General features: G+C 39.7%; 1 protein-coding gene across 1 annotated transcript in view; it reads right to left on the minus strand.

Annotated features, from left to right (window-relative positions):
- Sec8 (exocyst complex component secretory 8) overlaps positions 1-11,982 on the minus strand; it is a 416,647-nt gene extending 404,665 nt beyond the window's left edge. Inside the window, exon 1 of the mRNA XM_090385352.1 lies at positions 11,912-11,982. Within this exon, the coding sequence (XP_090241478.1) occupies positions 11,912-11,971 (60 nt within the window). The 5' untranslated portion in view covers positions 11,972-11,982. The remainder of the gene's footprint in view (positions 1-11,911) is intronic.
- Positions 11,983-15,073: the final 3,091 nt, after the last annotated feature.

The raw sequence follows: 15,073 nt of genomic DNA on the forward strand, positions 1-15,073 counted from the left end.
TGACACAATGAGGTAGAGAGATTTTAAGCCCGAGAAGATCAAAAAGAGAAGATTCCAAATTACCAAGCCTCTGACAGGGAATATTGGAACGGACATATGCACAAGTACCACCTTTGAGGCGAAAGGAATCATACAGCAAATAATTTGGGCAATTGAGATGAGCAGTAGTTGAATCAACTGATAACTAAGATTCTGTCAGAAAAAGTACATGGGGTTTGGGAGACTGCAAGTTAAAATGGACATCGTTGAGATTAGAATTGAGACCACATATATTTTGAAATGAACTAGGAAGTGTTACTGTAATCAAGAGCAAGAACAAGTACGTGTAGACCAATGATAGGAGAACAGTAAATACATTTTATTAATTTAAATTGCTAGTCAACCCATCAATGTAGACAATGTGGGAATATCAGAGACAGGGTGCCACTCAGTTATAAGAGATGCAGAATTTGAATATGGGGGAGTACAATGTATACAGGAAGGACACACAAGACAGGAAGAGGGATTATGCCCTTAGTTAAGAAGCACATAAAATCTAAAGCAGTGCATCCAGCTGACACGGGTAGTCTATGCAATGTTGAGGCAGTCTGGTACGACATTAGCACTGGGAAAACAAAAATGAAAGTAGGAGTGTGTTATAGGCTGAATGCCTGTGATGGATACAACAAAAAACTATAGAGGGGAAATAGAGCGGGCCAGCAAATGAGAACATCCTATTAAGTAGGATTTTAACTTTCCAGATATTAAGTGGAACTAATGGGTTGGGCACTCATGCTTATCAACACTTATGTGGAATTATTGGATGACTTTTCTACAGCAGCACGTTAGAAAGGCTAACATCAGAGAGCAATAATCTTGATCTGATTATCGGTAGTGATTCTTCATGCATTACGAATCTACAGATAAAAGACCCACTAGGTTCCTTTATTCAATGATTAAAATATTTTTTTCAATGATTACAGCATATTGATGTAAGATATTAAATATGTCATTACCATCAGAGGTAAAGGGAAAGGATTTTGCTTTCGTAATGGAAATACAGTGGTCTCAGACAGTTTTTAAATTCTATACACTGAGACCAACTAATGATGCTAACAACAACAAATTCTAAATGGAGAGCATTCAAGAAAATAATCACAGAAGCTACTAGGCTTTTCAAATCAACTAAGCAAGGCTGTTTAAGGCTTAGACCTAAATGTAGGTGAGATGAAATATAGAGACATGTGGTAGAGAAGTAAAATGCATGTGATGCATATAAATTACTAGGTGATAGAGAAGCCTGCAAAATTAGATATAAAGTGGCCTGCAATCAAATTGCAAAGGAGGTTAGACAAGCCAATGTAGATTACAAGAAGTCTCTGTAAAGAATGCCACGAAAAGAAGCAAGGACTTCTTTACTTATATTAGCAGTAGAAAGAATGTATCAAATCAGTGGTCCATTCAATATTGATGTTTTAACTGTTGATGATACTGCTCAGTTTGCTGACAGGCTCACTAGGTATTTTACAAATACATTCATACATGACAAACTCTTTAGGGAGAAGGATGCCAGAAGGTTATCATATTTTAAAGGGGAGCTGAGTGATTTAATGATAATGGTGAGTAAAGTAGAAGAGAAAGTGTTAAACTTAAAAACAGCACCAGGAGAAGATGAGATCTATCCAATTATAGTAAGGGAGGAAGCAAAAGAGATAAGCAAATCCTTAGCCATAATTATGAGAACATCTTTAGCACTGGCATTAGTAGAGGCATATGTTGCAAGAAAGCAAGCTTATATAGCATCAGCCAAAAAAAAAAAAAAAAACCTTCCCATTTCACTCATCCATTCACTCCAAATGTTTGTCTAGTTCTGCTTTGAACTTAAAGTTTTTGACCTCCACTACAACAGATGGAAGTTTGTTCCAACTATCAACCACCCGATGGCTAAATGCAAATTTTCACACATCTATTCTACAACTGTCTTTCCTCAATTTGAATTTTATGTCTCCTCAGGTGAATAATCTGAGCAAGAGGAAAAATCCCATCAGCAATGAGCTTGCTCAAACCATTCAAGGCCTTATACATCTCAACAGTATTGGGAATCAAAAATTTTAAGAACTGATTCTCTATCACCTTACCCCCCTTTTCTAGGTAAAAAAGAAAAACCAAACATAAGTTTATTAAAATTTTATTTTTCCTTCAAGTACTTCCAAATTGCTTGATTATCATCATACTGTTTATTTCCTCCATCTTTCACTCTCCTGTCATTGGCTGTGTGGTTAACTCTTAGCCAGGTTTGAACAGATGGAGTGGGATCCCAGGAATCCATTGGAAGGCTAATCAGGTTAATCGTCATCAAATTTGCAGCATTCGGGGCTGTAAGGCAGCTTCTTTTATCTAAATATGTAATATTCATCCTAGAAACAACTCTTTCTGCCTCTGCAGAACTAATAGCAACACTATTATCAATAATGTATTAATAATATTTTTTGCCTTTTGTATAGTACTTGGAACTTCATGGATGTGGCAGTTCTTAGAAAACTTTCCACATAGCAGCGGAAATCACTGACATTGATTTCATGATGGAAAAGTTTATGAAATTCACAAAGTTTTTCTTTGGCAGCTTTCCAAGGAACAATAACTTCATCAATATTCCAACAGTTCAGTTCTAGTAAGTTTACCACTTCGTGAATTTTATCTCTATTTATCTCTATTCTGTGCATTATTTCTTGATTTTAAATGATCACAGTCCATCAATCTGGCTTCCATATTTTTTATTATTGTTTCCAGTGGTTTTTGACGAGGAAGGCTGACATATTTTTGATTCTCAACCAAGCCAATACTCGTAAAAGCATCAAAATTCAAGATAGGACCAACTTTCTTCTCAAAGCTTCCAGAACTTTCTTTCAGCATTTCAAATCCTCTAATGGATCTTTTTATTAATTTTTTGGCTCTTGTCAGACTTCAAATTTCAGTTTTAAAGCCCATTAGAAAGTAAGCAAATTTCTTCCAATATATCTATCATCAATGCTGTAATCATCTATGAAGAACCTGTTGCAAGAGACAGGAGACGATTGTTTATGTGAAGAAAAATATATGTACAAAGCTGGATAAGCACACCATACAGCAAATGTTGCTCTTAAGCTACAAGCAGCCCATCTTGGTCCAAAAACTCTACCAATCTTTGTAATTTCTAATCCAAGTTCTAAAGAAATTTTGAATCTCCATCACTGGATTTATCGCACCATGAACACTGCTTTCCATCATGACTAGGAATAGAATAGCTGAGGGTACTTGCCCACCAGTGTGAAATTGGCAGAACATGAATAATGTAGCAACCAAACGTAGCATAGCTCGCATGCTGTTCAATGTGAAACGGCCTCTAGGGAACCAGTTCGGCAAACTCAGAAAATTCTAGGAACAGGTTTGCGCTAAAAAGTGCAAACCGGCTGAATCCCACCACTGCACCTCAATTACATCACTTTACAGATGCCTAGCCTCCAGAACCTGCAATTTGCAAAAATTAAGCCTTTCTTGGTAACCTTGGTAACGCTTTGTTATACAAACCAATCTCACTGCTCTTGTCTGTACAGGTTCCAGCAGCTCTACACCCTTCCTAAAATAAGGCCTCCAGACCTGTCTGCAGTACAGGTCTGGAGGCCTTATTTTAGGAAGGTGTGACCTAACCATTACCTTATACAAGGGGACAATCACCTCCTTATCCCTGCTAGCAAAATTCCTGTATATAATTGACAAGACACCATGTGCTACTCTTGAAGCCTGTCTGCACTTCTCAGAAAACTTCATATCTGACTACACAATTACTCCCAAATCCTTTTCATTCTCCACTACCCTGGGTGTAGTACCACACAGTTGATACATTACTCTAGAGTTACTGCAGTACTTTACATCTGCCAATGTTAAACTTCAGTTGCCACCTCTCAGCCCGCCTGCTCAACCTTTCTAGATTCTGTTGCAGTAGCGTACTGTCATTATCAACCCTGCCAACCTTCGTCATATCTGAAAACATTAAGCCCGATATACCTTCGTCAATATCATTAATAAATACAGAAAACAACAATGGACCCAATAATGAACACTGGGGGATCCACTAATTATTATTATTATTATTAGAATGAGCAGCAGCCTGGAAAGCAAGGCAATGGAGATTTCCAGGACTGCTGGGAGTCACAGTGGAACGAATAAATTCGTGGGCTGCGTTAGTGTAACTAAGAGTAGAAACAGGTGCACGTATACTTGCATGTACACCAATGCTAGGAGTACAGTTAATAAATTTGATGAGCTTGAAGTGCTAGTCAAGACATCAAAGGCAGATACTGCTGGGATATCAGACACGTGGTGTCACACAGACATAAGCACTTCACACAGATAGAAGTGGAATTTGGGGAAGGGAGGAGGGGTTATGCTGTTAGTTAAGAAACAAAATCTAAGGAAGTGCATCCAACTGATGTTGGTGCACAATGCAATGTTGAGTCTGTTTTGTGTGACATAAGCACTGGGAAAGGAAAAATGAGTAGGTGTGTTTTTTAGGCCTAATGAATTTGATGAGTATAAGGAGCAATTGTGCAGAGAAATAGAGTGGTCCAGTAAATCAGAGTGTCTTATAATGAGGAATTTTAATTTCCCAGAGATTGACTGAAATTTGTGGGTTGCTCACTCGCACAATATCAAGACTTTTGTGGATATATTGGTGACTGTTTTCTACAGCAACATGTTCAAGAGGCAACCAGAGAGAGTAATACTCTTGATCTGATTATCAGCAGTGATTATTCATGTATTAAGAATTTGCAGACACTGGGTGACAGTGATCACAATGTACTGATGTGGGAATTACTTAAAGAGGTAACTACCATCAAGGCTAAAGGGAAGGGCTATTGCTTTTGTAAAGGTGACTACAGCAGTCTCAGACAGTTTTTAAATTCTGTACTGTGGGATCAACTGATGATGTTACCAACGTTGAATTCTAAATGGGAAGCCTTCAGGGACTTAATTTTGGAGGCTACTATGCTTTTCATTCCAACTAAGAAATACTTTTTTTTTTTTTTTTGGTAGTTGTTGGCGATTGGCTTCTGTGGCCATAATGCACCTCCCAAGGTTTTTGCAGTACTTTGATCCAAGTCCGAGGCGGGAATTGAACCCGCGACCTTTGGGTTGCCAGGCAGGCACTTTACCGACCCGGCTAGCCCAGTCGGCTACTAAGAAATACTGTTCAAGGTTTAGGCCTAAATGAATGTCAGATGAACTAATGAGGCTCGTGGCAGAGAAGAAAAATATATGGGATGCATATAAAGTATCAGGTGACACAGAAACCTATGGCAGATATAAACTAGTCTGTAATCAAGTCACAAAGGAGGTTAGGCAGGCAAAGGCAGATTACGAGAAATCCTTGGCAAAGAATGCAAAGAAAAACAGCAAAGAGTTCTTTACTTATGTAAACTCTAGAAGGAAAGGGATAAATCAGATTGGATCACTTAACATAGATGGGTTGACTATTGATGATCATGTTCAGGTAGCTGATAAAATGAATGAGTATTTTTCATCTACATTCACACGTGAGGAGTTATTCAATGAGGGGAGTGCCAGAAGTTTATCAAACTCTTACAGGGAGCTAAGTGATTTGTAATAACTGAGTACAAAGTAGAGGAGAAGTTGTTGAAGTTAAACATAAAAAAGGGCACTTGGGGTGGATGGGATCTATCCAGTTATATTAAAGTAGGCAGCAAAGGAAGTAAGCAAACCCTTAACTGTAATTATGAGAGCTTCCTTGGACTCAGAGGAGGTCCCCATGGACTGGAGGTGTGCAAATGTATCACCAATTCACAAAGGGGGTTAAAACGGTGACACAAGTAACTATAGACTTGTTAGTTTAACTTGTGTTCCAGGGAAAATAATGGAATCACTGGTTTAAGAAGCACTACAGGATCATTTAGACAAGATTGTAGTAATAGTTAAGACAGCATGAGTCTGTTAAAGGGAGGTCTTGTCTGGCCAATCTGAGTAGATGTGGTCACAAAGGAACTGAATGCCAAAAATAATTTTGATATCATATACTTGGATTACAGGAAAACTTCTGATAGTGCACATGGAAGACTGCTGTACAAACTAGAGACATATGGCTTTAAGGGTAAGTTGCTACAATGGATAAAGGGTGGTAATCAATGGACACTGCTCTTCGTGCACAAATGTTATTAGTGGAGTTCCTGATGGTTCGGTGTTTTTGGGCCCATTGTTGTTTTGTATATTTATCAATGATATTGATGAAGGTATATCAGGTTTAATGTTCAAGTTTCCAGATAATACAAAGGTTGGCAGGGTTGTTAACAACAGTAAAGACAGTATGCTATTCCAACTGGATCTAGATAAGTTGGGCAAATGGGCTGATAAGTGGCAACTGAAGTTTAACATTCACAAATGCAAAATACTGAATATGGGTAGCAATAACCGAAGAGAAATGTACCAACTCTGTGGTACTAAATTCGAGGAGGTGAAGAATGAAAAAGACCTGGGGATAATTGTGCAGTCAGATATGAAGTTCTCTGAGCAGTGTAGACAGGCTGCCAGGGCAGGTCATGGAGTCTTGTCAATGATATAGGAATTTTGCTAGCAGGGACAGTGAGGTGATTATCCCATTATACAAGGCAATGGTTAGGCCTACAGTACTGTGTACAGGTCTGGACGCCTCATTTTAGGAAGGATATAGAGGTGCTAGAACGAGTACAAAGAAGGGCAACAAGATTGGTGAGGTGAACAAAGTTGTGCTCTTATCAAGAAAGGTTTAAGTTCTGCAAATTGCAGCGCCTAAAGAGTAGTCACCTGCGAGGTGATCTGATTGAGGTGTATAAGGCCTTCAATGGGTTGAGCAAGCAGAATGCTAATGGGATCTTCCTCTTGCTCAGATTAAGAACCTGAGGGGGGGGGGGGACAGATTCAAATTGAGGAAAGACATTTGTAGAATAGATGTGCGCAAATTTGCCTTTAGCCAGGGGGTAGTTGATTGATGGAACTGACTGCCATCTTTTATCGTGTAAGTTGATACCCTAAATAAATTTAAGGCTGAGCTGGAGGGGCATTTGGAATGAATGGAGGGGTGAAATGGGAGAGGTTTTTTGGCTGATGCTGCATAAGCTTGCTTTCTTGAATCGTATGCCTCTACTAATTCTAATTAGCCATATGGTGCAAGGACGCCTGAGGCTTATGCTGCACAAGCAATGCAGACAGGCTGCCAGGGCAGGGCATGGGATTTTGTCAATGATATATAGGAATTTTGCTAGCAGGGAAAAGGAGGTGATTGTCCCTCTGTATAAGGCAATGGTCAGGCCACGCCTTGAGTACTGCGTACAGATCTGGAGGCCTCATTTTAGTAAGGATGTAGATTTGCTTGAGCGTGCACAGAGAAGGGAAACAAGATTGGTGAGGGGAATAAAGGGACCCTCTTACCAAGAGAGGCTTAAGTTCTGCAAATTGCAGTGGCTGGAGACTAGGCACCTGTGCGGTGATCTGATTGAGGTGTATTAGGCCTTGAATGTTTCGAGCACACTGAATTCTGATGGGATCCTTCCACTTGTTCAGATTACAAACCTAAGGGGGCATAAATTCAAATTAAGAAAAGACAGATGTAGATTAGCTGTGCGGAAATTGGCCTTTAGCCAGTGGGTGGTTAATTGCTGGAACAAACTTCCATCTGTTATTGTGGAAGTTGATAAGTTAAATAAATTTAAGGAGGAACTGGACAGGCATTTGGTGGGAATAGTGTGATTTTTTTTTTTTTTTGGCTGATGCTGCATAAACTCATACACTTGCTTTCTTGCATCACATGCCACTACTACTACTACAAGCCAAAAAAAAAAAATTTTTTTTTGAATTACTCTGAGAGACAGAGAGAAAACAGGATCAGAAGTAGAAGAGAATAATATCCAGCTTAGGACCCTGGGTGTGCCAAGCCCATACTCACCAGATGTGAGCCTCTGGGGTTAATACTATTAGTCCACGAAGAGCATTGTTCTTATTTGTTATTTGTTTTTTTTTTTAGGAGCATTAGCAACTAAGGCCATATTGCTCCGGGGATATGCGGTGGTCATTCCCTGACCTTTCCGCATCCTCCATATTTGGTGGCTCATGGGCTCGAACCCCGGTCTAATCAAGAAGCGTGTGCGATGCACTGCTGCTCCTGCCCACCTGGCTACGGAAGCGCCCACAAAGAGCAGTGTCCATTGATTAACACTCTGTCTTCTCCCACACAACCTTCAATTTATCCATAGCAGCAACTTTCCCTTAATGCCAAACTGCTCCAATTTGTACAGCAGTATTCCATGTGCTGTTGTTGGAGGTTTTACAGCGCAACGGCAGCCTTTTATGCGCCAAACAATGGTAGGTTCTATGTGCAACGGTATCAAAAGCTTTCCTAAAATACAAGTATACAACATCCAAATTATTTTTGTGCATCCAGTTCCTTCGTGACCACATCATAGCATCCAATCAAATTTGTCAGACAAGACTTCCCCTTAAAAAACCCATGCTGTGTCTGAACTATAACTCAGTCTCGTCTAGATGTTCCTGCAGGGCTTCCTTAACCAGTGTCTCCATTAATTTCCCCAGAACAGAAGTTAAACTAACATGTCTGTGATTACTTGTGTCACCTTTTAATTCTCCTTTGTTAACTGGGATCACATCTCCAGTCCATGGGTTTGGATAATTATGGCTAAAGGTTTGCTTATTTCCTTTAATATAACTGGATTTATCCCATCCACCCCAGGTGCCTTTCTTATGCTTATTCTCAACAAGTTCTGCTTCACTTTGTGCTCAGTATATACAAAATCATTTAGCTCACTGCCAGAGTTTAATACACCTCTGGCATTCCCTTCCCTGAATAACTCCTCATGAATAAATGTTGATGCAAAATACTCATTCAGTTTGTTAGCTACCTGTGCAGGATCATCAACAGTTCAACCATCAATATCCAGCGGACCGATCTGATTCATCTACTTTCTTATAGAGTTTACATAAGTAAAGAACTCTGTTTTTCTTTGCCAAAGATTTCTCGTAATCTACCATTGCGTGCCTAACCTCCTTTGTTACTTGATTACAGACCACCTTATATCTACCATAGGCTTCACTGTCAACTCTTAATTTATATGTATCCTGTGCATTTTTCTTCTCTGCCACCATTTAGGCCTCAAATTTTCTTCTCTGCACATCCATTTAGGCCTCAAACTTGAAAAATATATCTTAGTTGGTATAAAATGCCTAGTAACTTCCAAGATTACTTCTTTGAATGCTTCCCATTTAGAATTTGCTGTTGGTAGCATCATCAGTTGGTCCCACCATACAGAATTTAAATACTGTCTCAGACAACAATAATCACATTTACCAAAGCAAAAACCCTTCCCTTCAACCCTGATGGTAGTTACCTCTTTCAGTAAATCCCACTTCAGCACGCTGATCACTGCCACCCAGTGGTTTCTTTATCTGCAGATTCTTCATGCATGAAGAATCACTATGATAAGCAGATCAAGAGTATTACTCCCTCTACTTGCCTCCCAAACATGCTGATGCAGGAAACAACCATCCAATAAATTCACAAAGGCCTTGCTAGTGTGCGACTGACCAACCCACAAGTTTCAGTCAATCTCTGGGAAATTAAAATCCCCCATTATAAGACAATCTGATTTATTGGCTCACTTATTTCTCTGTACAGTTTTCATTATTCTCACTAGTGATTACATCTATAACAGGCCGACCGGGCTAGCCGAGTGGGTAAAGTACCTGCCCGGCAACCCAAAGGTCGCGGGTTCGATTCCCGCCTCGGGCTTGGATCAAAGTACTGCAAAAACCTTGGGAGGTGCAATATGGCCACAGAAGCCGATGCGCCAACAACTATCAAATCAAAAAAAATCAAAATCAAATCAATCTATAACAGCCAACCGGGATAGCTGGGTGGGTAAAGTGCCTACCTGGCAACCCAAAGGTCGCGGGTTCGAACCCCACCTCGGGCTTGGATCAGAGCAGAAAATGCAAAAACCTTGGAAGGTGGACTATGGTCACAGAAGCCGATGAGCCAACAACTAACAAAAAAAAAAAAAAAAAAAAAAAAAAAAAACCATCTATAACACACTCCTAATCTCAATTTTTCTTTCCCAGTGCTTATGTCACACCAAACTCACTCAACACTGCACTTTCCACCCATGTCAACTGGCTGCAGTTCCTTAGATTTTGTGTGTTTCTTAACTAACAGCATAACTCCTTGCTATCCTTTCTGTAAACATTGTACTCCCCAAATTCCAATTCTGCATTCTTTATATCTGTGTGCCACAACGTTTCCGATATGCCAACAATATCAGCCTTTGATGTTTGACCAACACCTCAAATTTTTTACTAAACTCCTAGCATTGGTGTACATGCAAGTATACATGCACCTGTTCTTATTCTTCACTACCCTAACACAGCCGATATATTTACTCTGAAATCAACTGCACCTTGTTTTCCAAGCTACAGCTCATTCCAATAAAAGTGCAAGAATCACTATTAGTCAGTGTATCCCCCCCCCATGCTACCAGTTTTCCAACCAACCTAACACTGCTTCAATAGCATCAGCAAATATTCTTGCACCCTTTCTATTTAAATGTATGCCTTTCCTGTAGAAGCAATCTCTCCTTAAGCGAGCAGACTAGTCTGTGAAAAATTTTTCTCCATGAGCTTTGCACAATCTCTCCAGGGCCGAATTGATTGACAAGGCTTTCATCACATACTCCCTCCTATCGTGTCTGGACAGAATTGCAGACAATTTCAAATTCATCCCTAACTCACAGTTTTTTTTTCTAAATTAGGCCTATAACACACTCCTATTCTCATTTTTGCTTTTCCAGTGCTTATGTCACACCAAACTGATTCAACGAACCCCAGGGGCTCACATCTGGTAAGTATGGGCCTGGCACACCCAGGGTCCTCATCTGGATATCATTACTCTTCTTTTTCTTGGTGATTCCCTTCTACTTCTGACTCTCTCTCTGTCTGTCTGTCTGTAGTAGTAGTGGCATGTGATGCAAGAAAGCAAGTGTATGAGCTTATGCAGCATCAGCCAAAAAAAAAAAAAATCACACCATTCCCTCCAAATGCCTGTCCAGTTCCTCCTTAAATTTATTTAACCTGTCAACTTCCACAACGACAGATGGAAGTTTGTTCCAGCAATTAACCACCCGCTGGCTAAAGGCAAATTTCCGCACATCTATTCTACATCTGTCTTTTCTTAATTTGAATTTGTGCCCCCTTAGGTTCGTAATCTGAACAAGTGGAAGGATCCCATCAGAATTCAGCGTGCTCAACCCATTCAAGGCTTTTTTTCCTAAATTAGGCCTATAACACACTCCTATTCTCATTTTTGCTTTTCCAGTGCTTATGTCACACCAAACTGATTCGTTGAATCAGTTTGGTGTGACAACTGTCTCTCTCTCTCTCTCTCTCTCCCCCTCCCTCTCAGGGTAATTCAGAAATTTTTTATTGGCTGGTGCTGCATAAGCCTCAGGCTCCCTTGCACTATATGGCTAATAATAATAATAATAATAATAACAACATTGCACTGTCCATCAATGTCAACTGGAGGCACATCATAACCTCACTTCCCTTCCTATCCTATCCTGTCTATCAACTGCACAGAAAATTATAAGCATGGAATGTAAACTTTATTTTTCCTCGAAAGACAACAAAACCTGGAGTCCAACGAAATGTTAACACATTTCATTGCTTACATTTCACTACTTTCATTTGGCGAGTATGACAAAATATTCTTCAACTACGGAAATAAAGGTATCGGCTGAAAAATATTGCAACAACTTCGAACAAAGCGAATCAAAATTAATTACTTGCTATAGTAACAATATTTCAAATATAAATTTTATCTTTAATAAAATACACCCACCGACTCCTTCGGACCTTTAACATTTCTAGGGGGCCGGACCGGTACGTCCACGACCGCCATTTTTAAGTTAGACAATATAACATTACAAGCACATCCCTTTATTATACACGAGCTATCCCTTTATTATAGACGTATGTTCCAATATACCAAAAGTAGCAAAAAATATAAAGAAAAGAGGCAAAAGAAAATTTAAAACAAAAGGAAAATTAAAAAAATAAAAAGTGCATAATTTCTACAGGGAATACATGATAAACTTCAGCAACCTTCCAAGGACATGATAGATTGGCGATATTATTTATCTTGGAATAATTTTGAAAGAACAAAAAAAAAAACTGATACTATTATATTTATAGACATTCCTAAGTTCTTATATATATTTCCATTTATTTATTATGTTTGTAAATTGCGTGTGTTCTCCAGTCGATTTGCCTGTTCTGCTGTACGAAAAATCCCCAGTTTCTGGGAGGGGGAGGGAACCTTGCTGGCTACGCCTGAGACCAACTAAATCAGCAATGTAGTGAAAAAAAAAAAAAAAAAAAACATTAAAGGTTCCTCGCATCATCGACGGGAGGAACCTCCCCCCTCTCCGTGCGTGAAGGACGATGACAATACCACTACCGCGCAGACCGGATAAATTTGAAGGAAAAGTTCAAGCAGATGCTCTCGTTTTTGCTCAAATCAGCAACTATTACTTTCTTAATAATAAAATTTGAAACGACAAAGTGCGCCTCTAATTTAGAGTCTAAGAAATAACCTTCGTAGATAGAAGTCGCGATCACCGATCAGCATAACGAAATGAGAGGTTAGTTGTTGTATCGTGTTTTGTTTCTTTTCTTTTTGTTTTTTGGTGAATAAGCAACTTAGGCAATATTGTGTGTGTGCTAGTAGGCATTTTCGGCAACTAAGCCCATATTGCTCAGTGTATATTGTCTGCAAATTGCTTGTGTTCTAAGGTTGATTTTCTGTTTTCTTGGTGAAATACGTATGATGAAACTTGGGTTCATCCAACCTTAATGTACAACCTAAGTGGTAACATAAAGAAAAAACACCATGGAAAACTTTCCAGAGGTATACTGATTCTTCAGGAATAAGCACCAGTACACAGGTCATATGCTGTGGCTGCTACTTTGAGATACTGACTTTACAAAACTTATCCATCTACCTTACAGGCCGGATCTGCCCTCAGTGGCTATATTCTATTTTGACACTTCAAGAAAAACGTTAATGAACTGAAGTCTGCTGTTTTTGCGTTCTTGGAAGGACAGGACAAAAGAATTTTATATGTCTGGTTTTTTCCTCATTGTGAACAAAATGGAACACATATTTTAAAGTTCAGGGAAGTTACATTGGAAATTAAAATTTGTCTCTATCTCATTTCCTTCATAAGTATGTAAATGATTTATTGAACGCGCCTCGTACTCTCCCTTGAACCTTACACACTTTCACCACCATCGTACCCACGCATTAAATGGTTCTCCCGAAACATGGTTGTCAGATGAACTAATGAGACATATGGCAGAGAAGAAAAATGCATGGGATACATACAAATTAATGGGTGACGTGGAAGCCTATGATAGATATAAGTTGGTCTGTAACCAAGTCACAAAGGAGATTAGGCAGGCAGGCAAAGGCAGATTATGAGAAATCCTTGGCAAAGGATGCAAAGAAAAACAGAAAAGAGTTCTTTACCTATTTAAACTCAAGAAGGAAAGGGATGAATCAGATTGGTCCACTGGATGTTGATGGTTCAACAGTTGAGGATCCTGCTCAGGTGGCTAACAATCTAAACGAGTATTTTGCATCTACATTCACACATGAGGAGTTATTCAGGAAGGGGAATGTCGTAGGTGAAGTACATTGGCAGTGAGCTAGATGATTTTCTAATAACTGAGAGGAAAGTGGAGGAGAAATTGTTGAGGATAAACATAAAAAAGGCACCCGGGGTGGATGGGATCTATCCAGTTATATTAAAGGAGGCAGCAAAGGAAGTAAGCAAACCGCTAGCCATAATTATGAGAGCTTCATTGGACTCAGGGGAGGTACCCATGGACTGGAGATGTGCAAATGTAACCCCAATTCACAAAGGAGGATCAAAGGCTGACACAAGTAATTATAGACCTGTTAGTTTAACTTCGGTTCCAGGAAAATTAATGGAGGCACTGGTTAAAGAAGCACTGCAGGATCATCTGGACAAGAATTCAGTTATAGCTCAGACACAGCATGGGTTTGTTAAGGGCAGGTCTTGTCTGACCAATTTGATTGGATACTATGATGTAGTCACAAAAGAACTGGATGCAGGGAATAACTTTGATATTATATATTTGGATCTTAGAAAGGCTTTTGATACTGTTGCGCATGGAAGACTGCTGCACAAATTGGAGAAGTGTGGCATTCGAGGCAAATTGCTGCTATGGATAAAGGGATGGTTGAGTGGCAGAAGACAGAGAGTGGTAATCAATGGACACTGCTCAACGTGGACTAATGTTATTAGTGGAGTTCCTCAGGGTTCAGTGTTGGGTCCATTGTTGTTTTCTGTATTTATAAATGATATTGATGATGGTGTATCAGGCTTAATGTCCAAGTTTGCAGACGATACAAAGGTTGGCAGGGTTGTTAAGGACACTACTGATACTATGCTGCTGCAACAGGATCTGGAAAGGTTGAGCAGATGGGCTGAGAGGTGGCAAATGAAGTTTAACATTGACAAATGTAAAGTACTACATATGGGAAACAGTAACCCCAGATCAACGTATCAACTCTGTGGTACTACGCTGACAGTGGTAGAGAATGAAAAGGACCTGGGGGTAATTGTGCAGGCAGATATGAAGTTCTCTGAGCAGTGCAGACGAGCTGCAAGAGTAGCTCATGGTGTCTTGTCAATGATATACAGGAATTTTTCTAGCAGGGACAGGGATGTGATTATTCCCTTGTATAAGGCATTGGTCAGGCCACACCTTGAGTACTGTATACAGGTCTGGAGGCCTCATTTCAAGAAGGATGTAGAGCTGCTGGAACGAGTACAGAGAAGGGCAACAAGATTAGTGAATGGAACAAAGGGTTGCTCTTACGAAGAAAGGCTTAAGTTTTGCAAATTACAGAGCCTGGAGACTAGGCATCGCCGAGGTGATCTGATAGATGTGTACAAGGCTTTGAATGGCTTGA

This window comes from Mastigoproctus giganteus, chromosome 11 (genome assembly GCF_048544385.1).
Source record: "Mastigoproctus giganteus isolate SK-2022 chromosome 11, ASM4854438v1, whole genome shotgun sequence".
Classification (NCBI taxonomy): Eukaryota; Metazoa; Arthropoda; class Arachnida; order Uropygi; family Thelyphonidae; genus Mastigoproctus; species Mastigoproctus giganteus.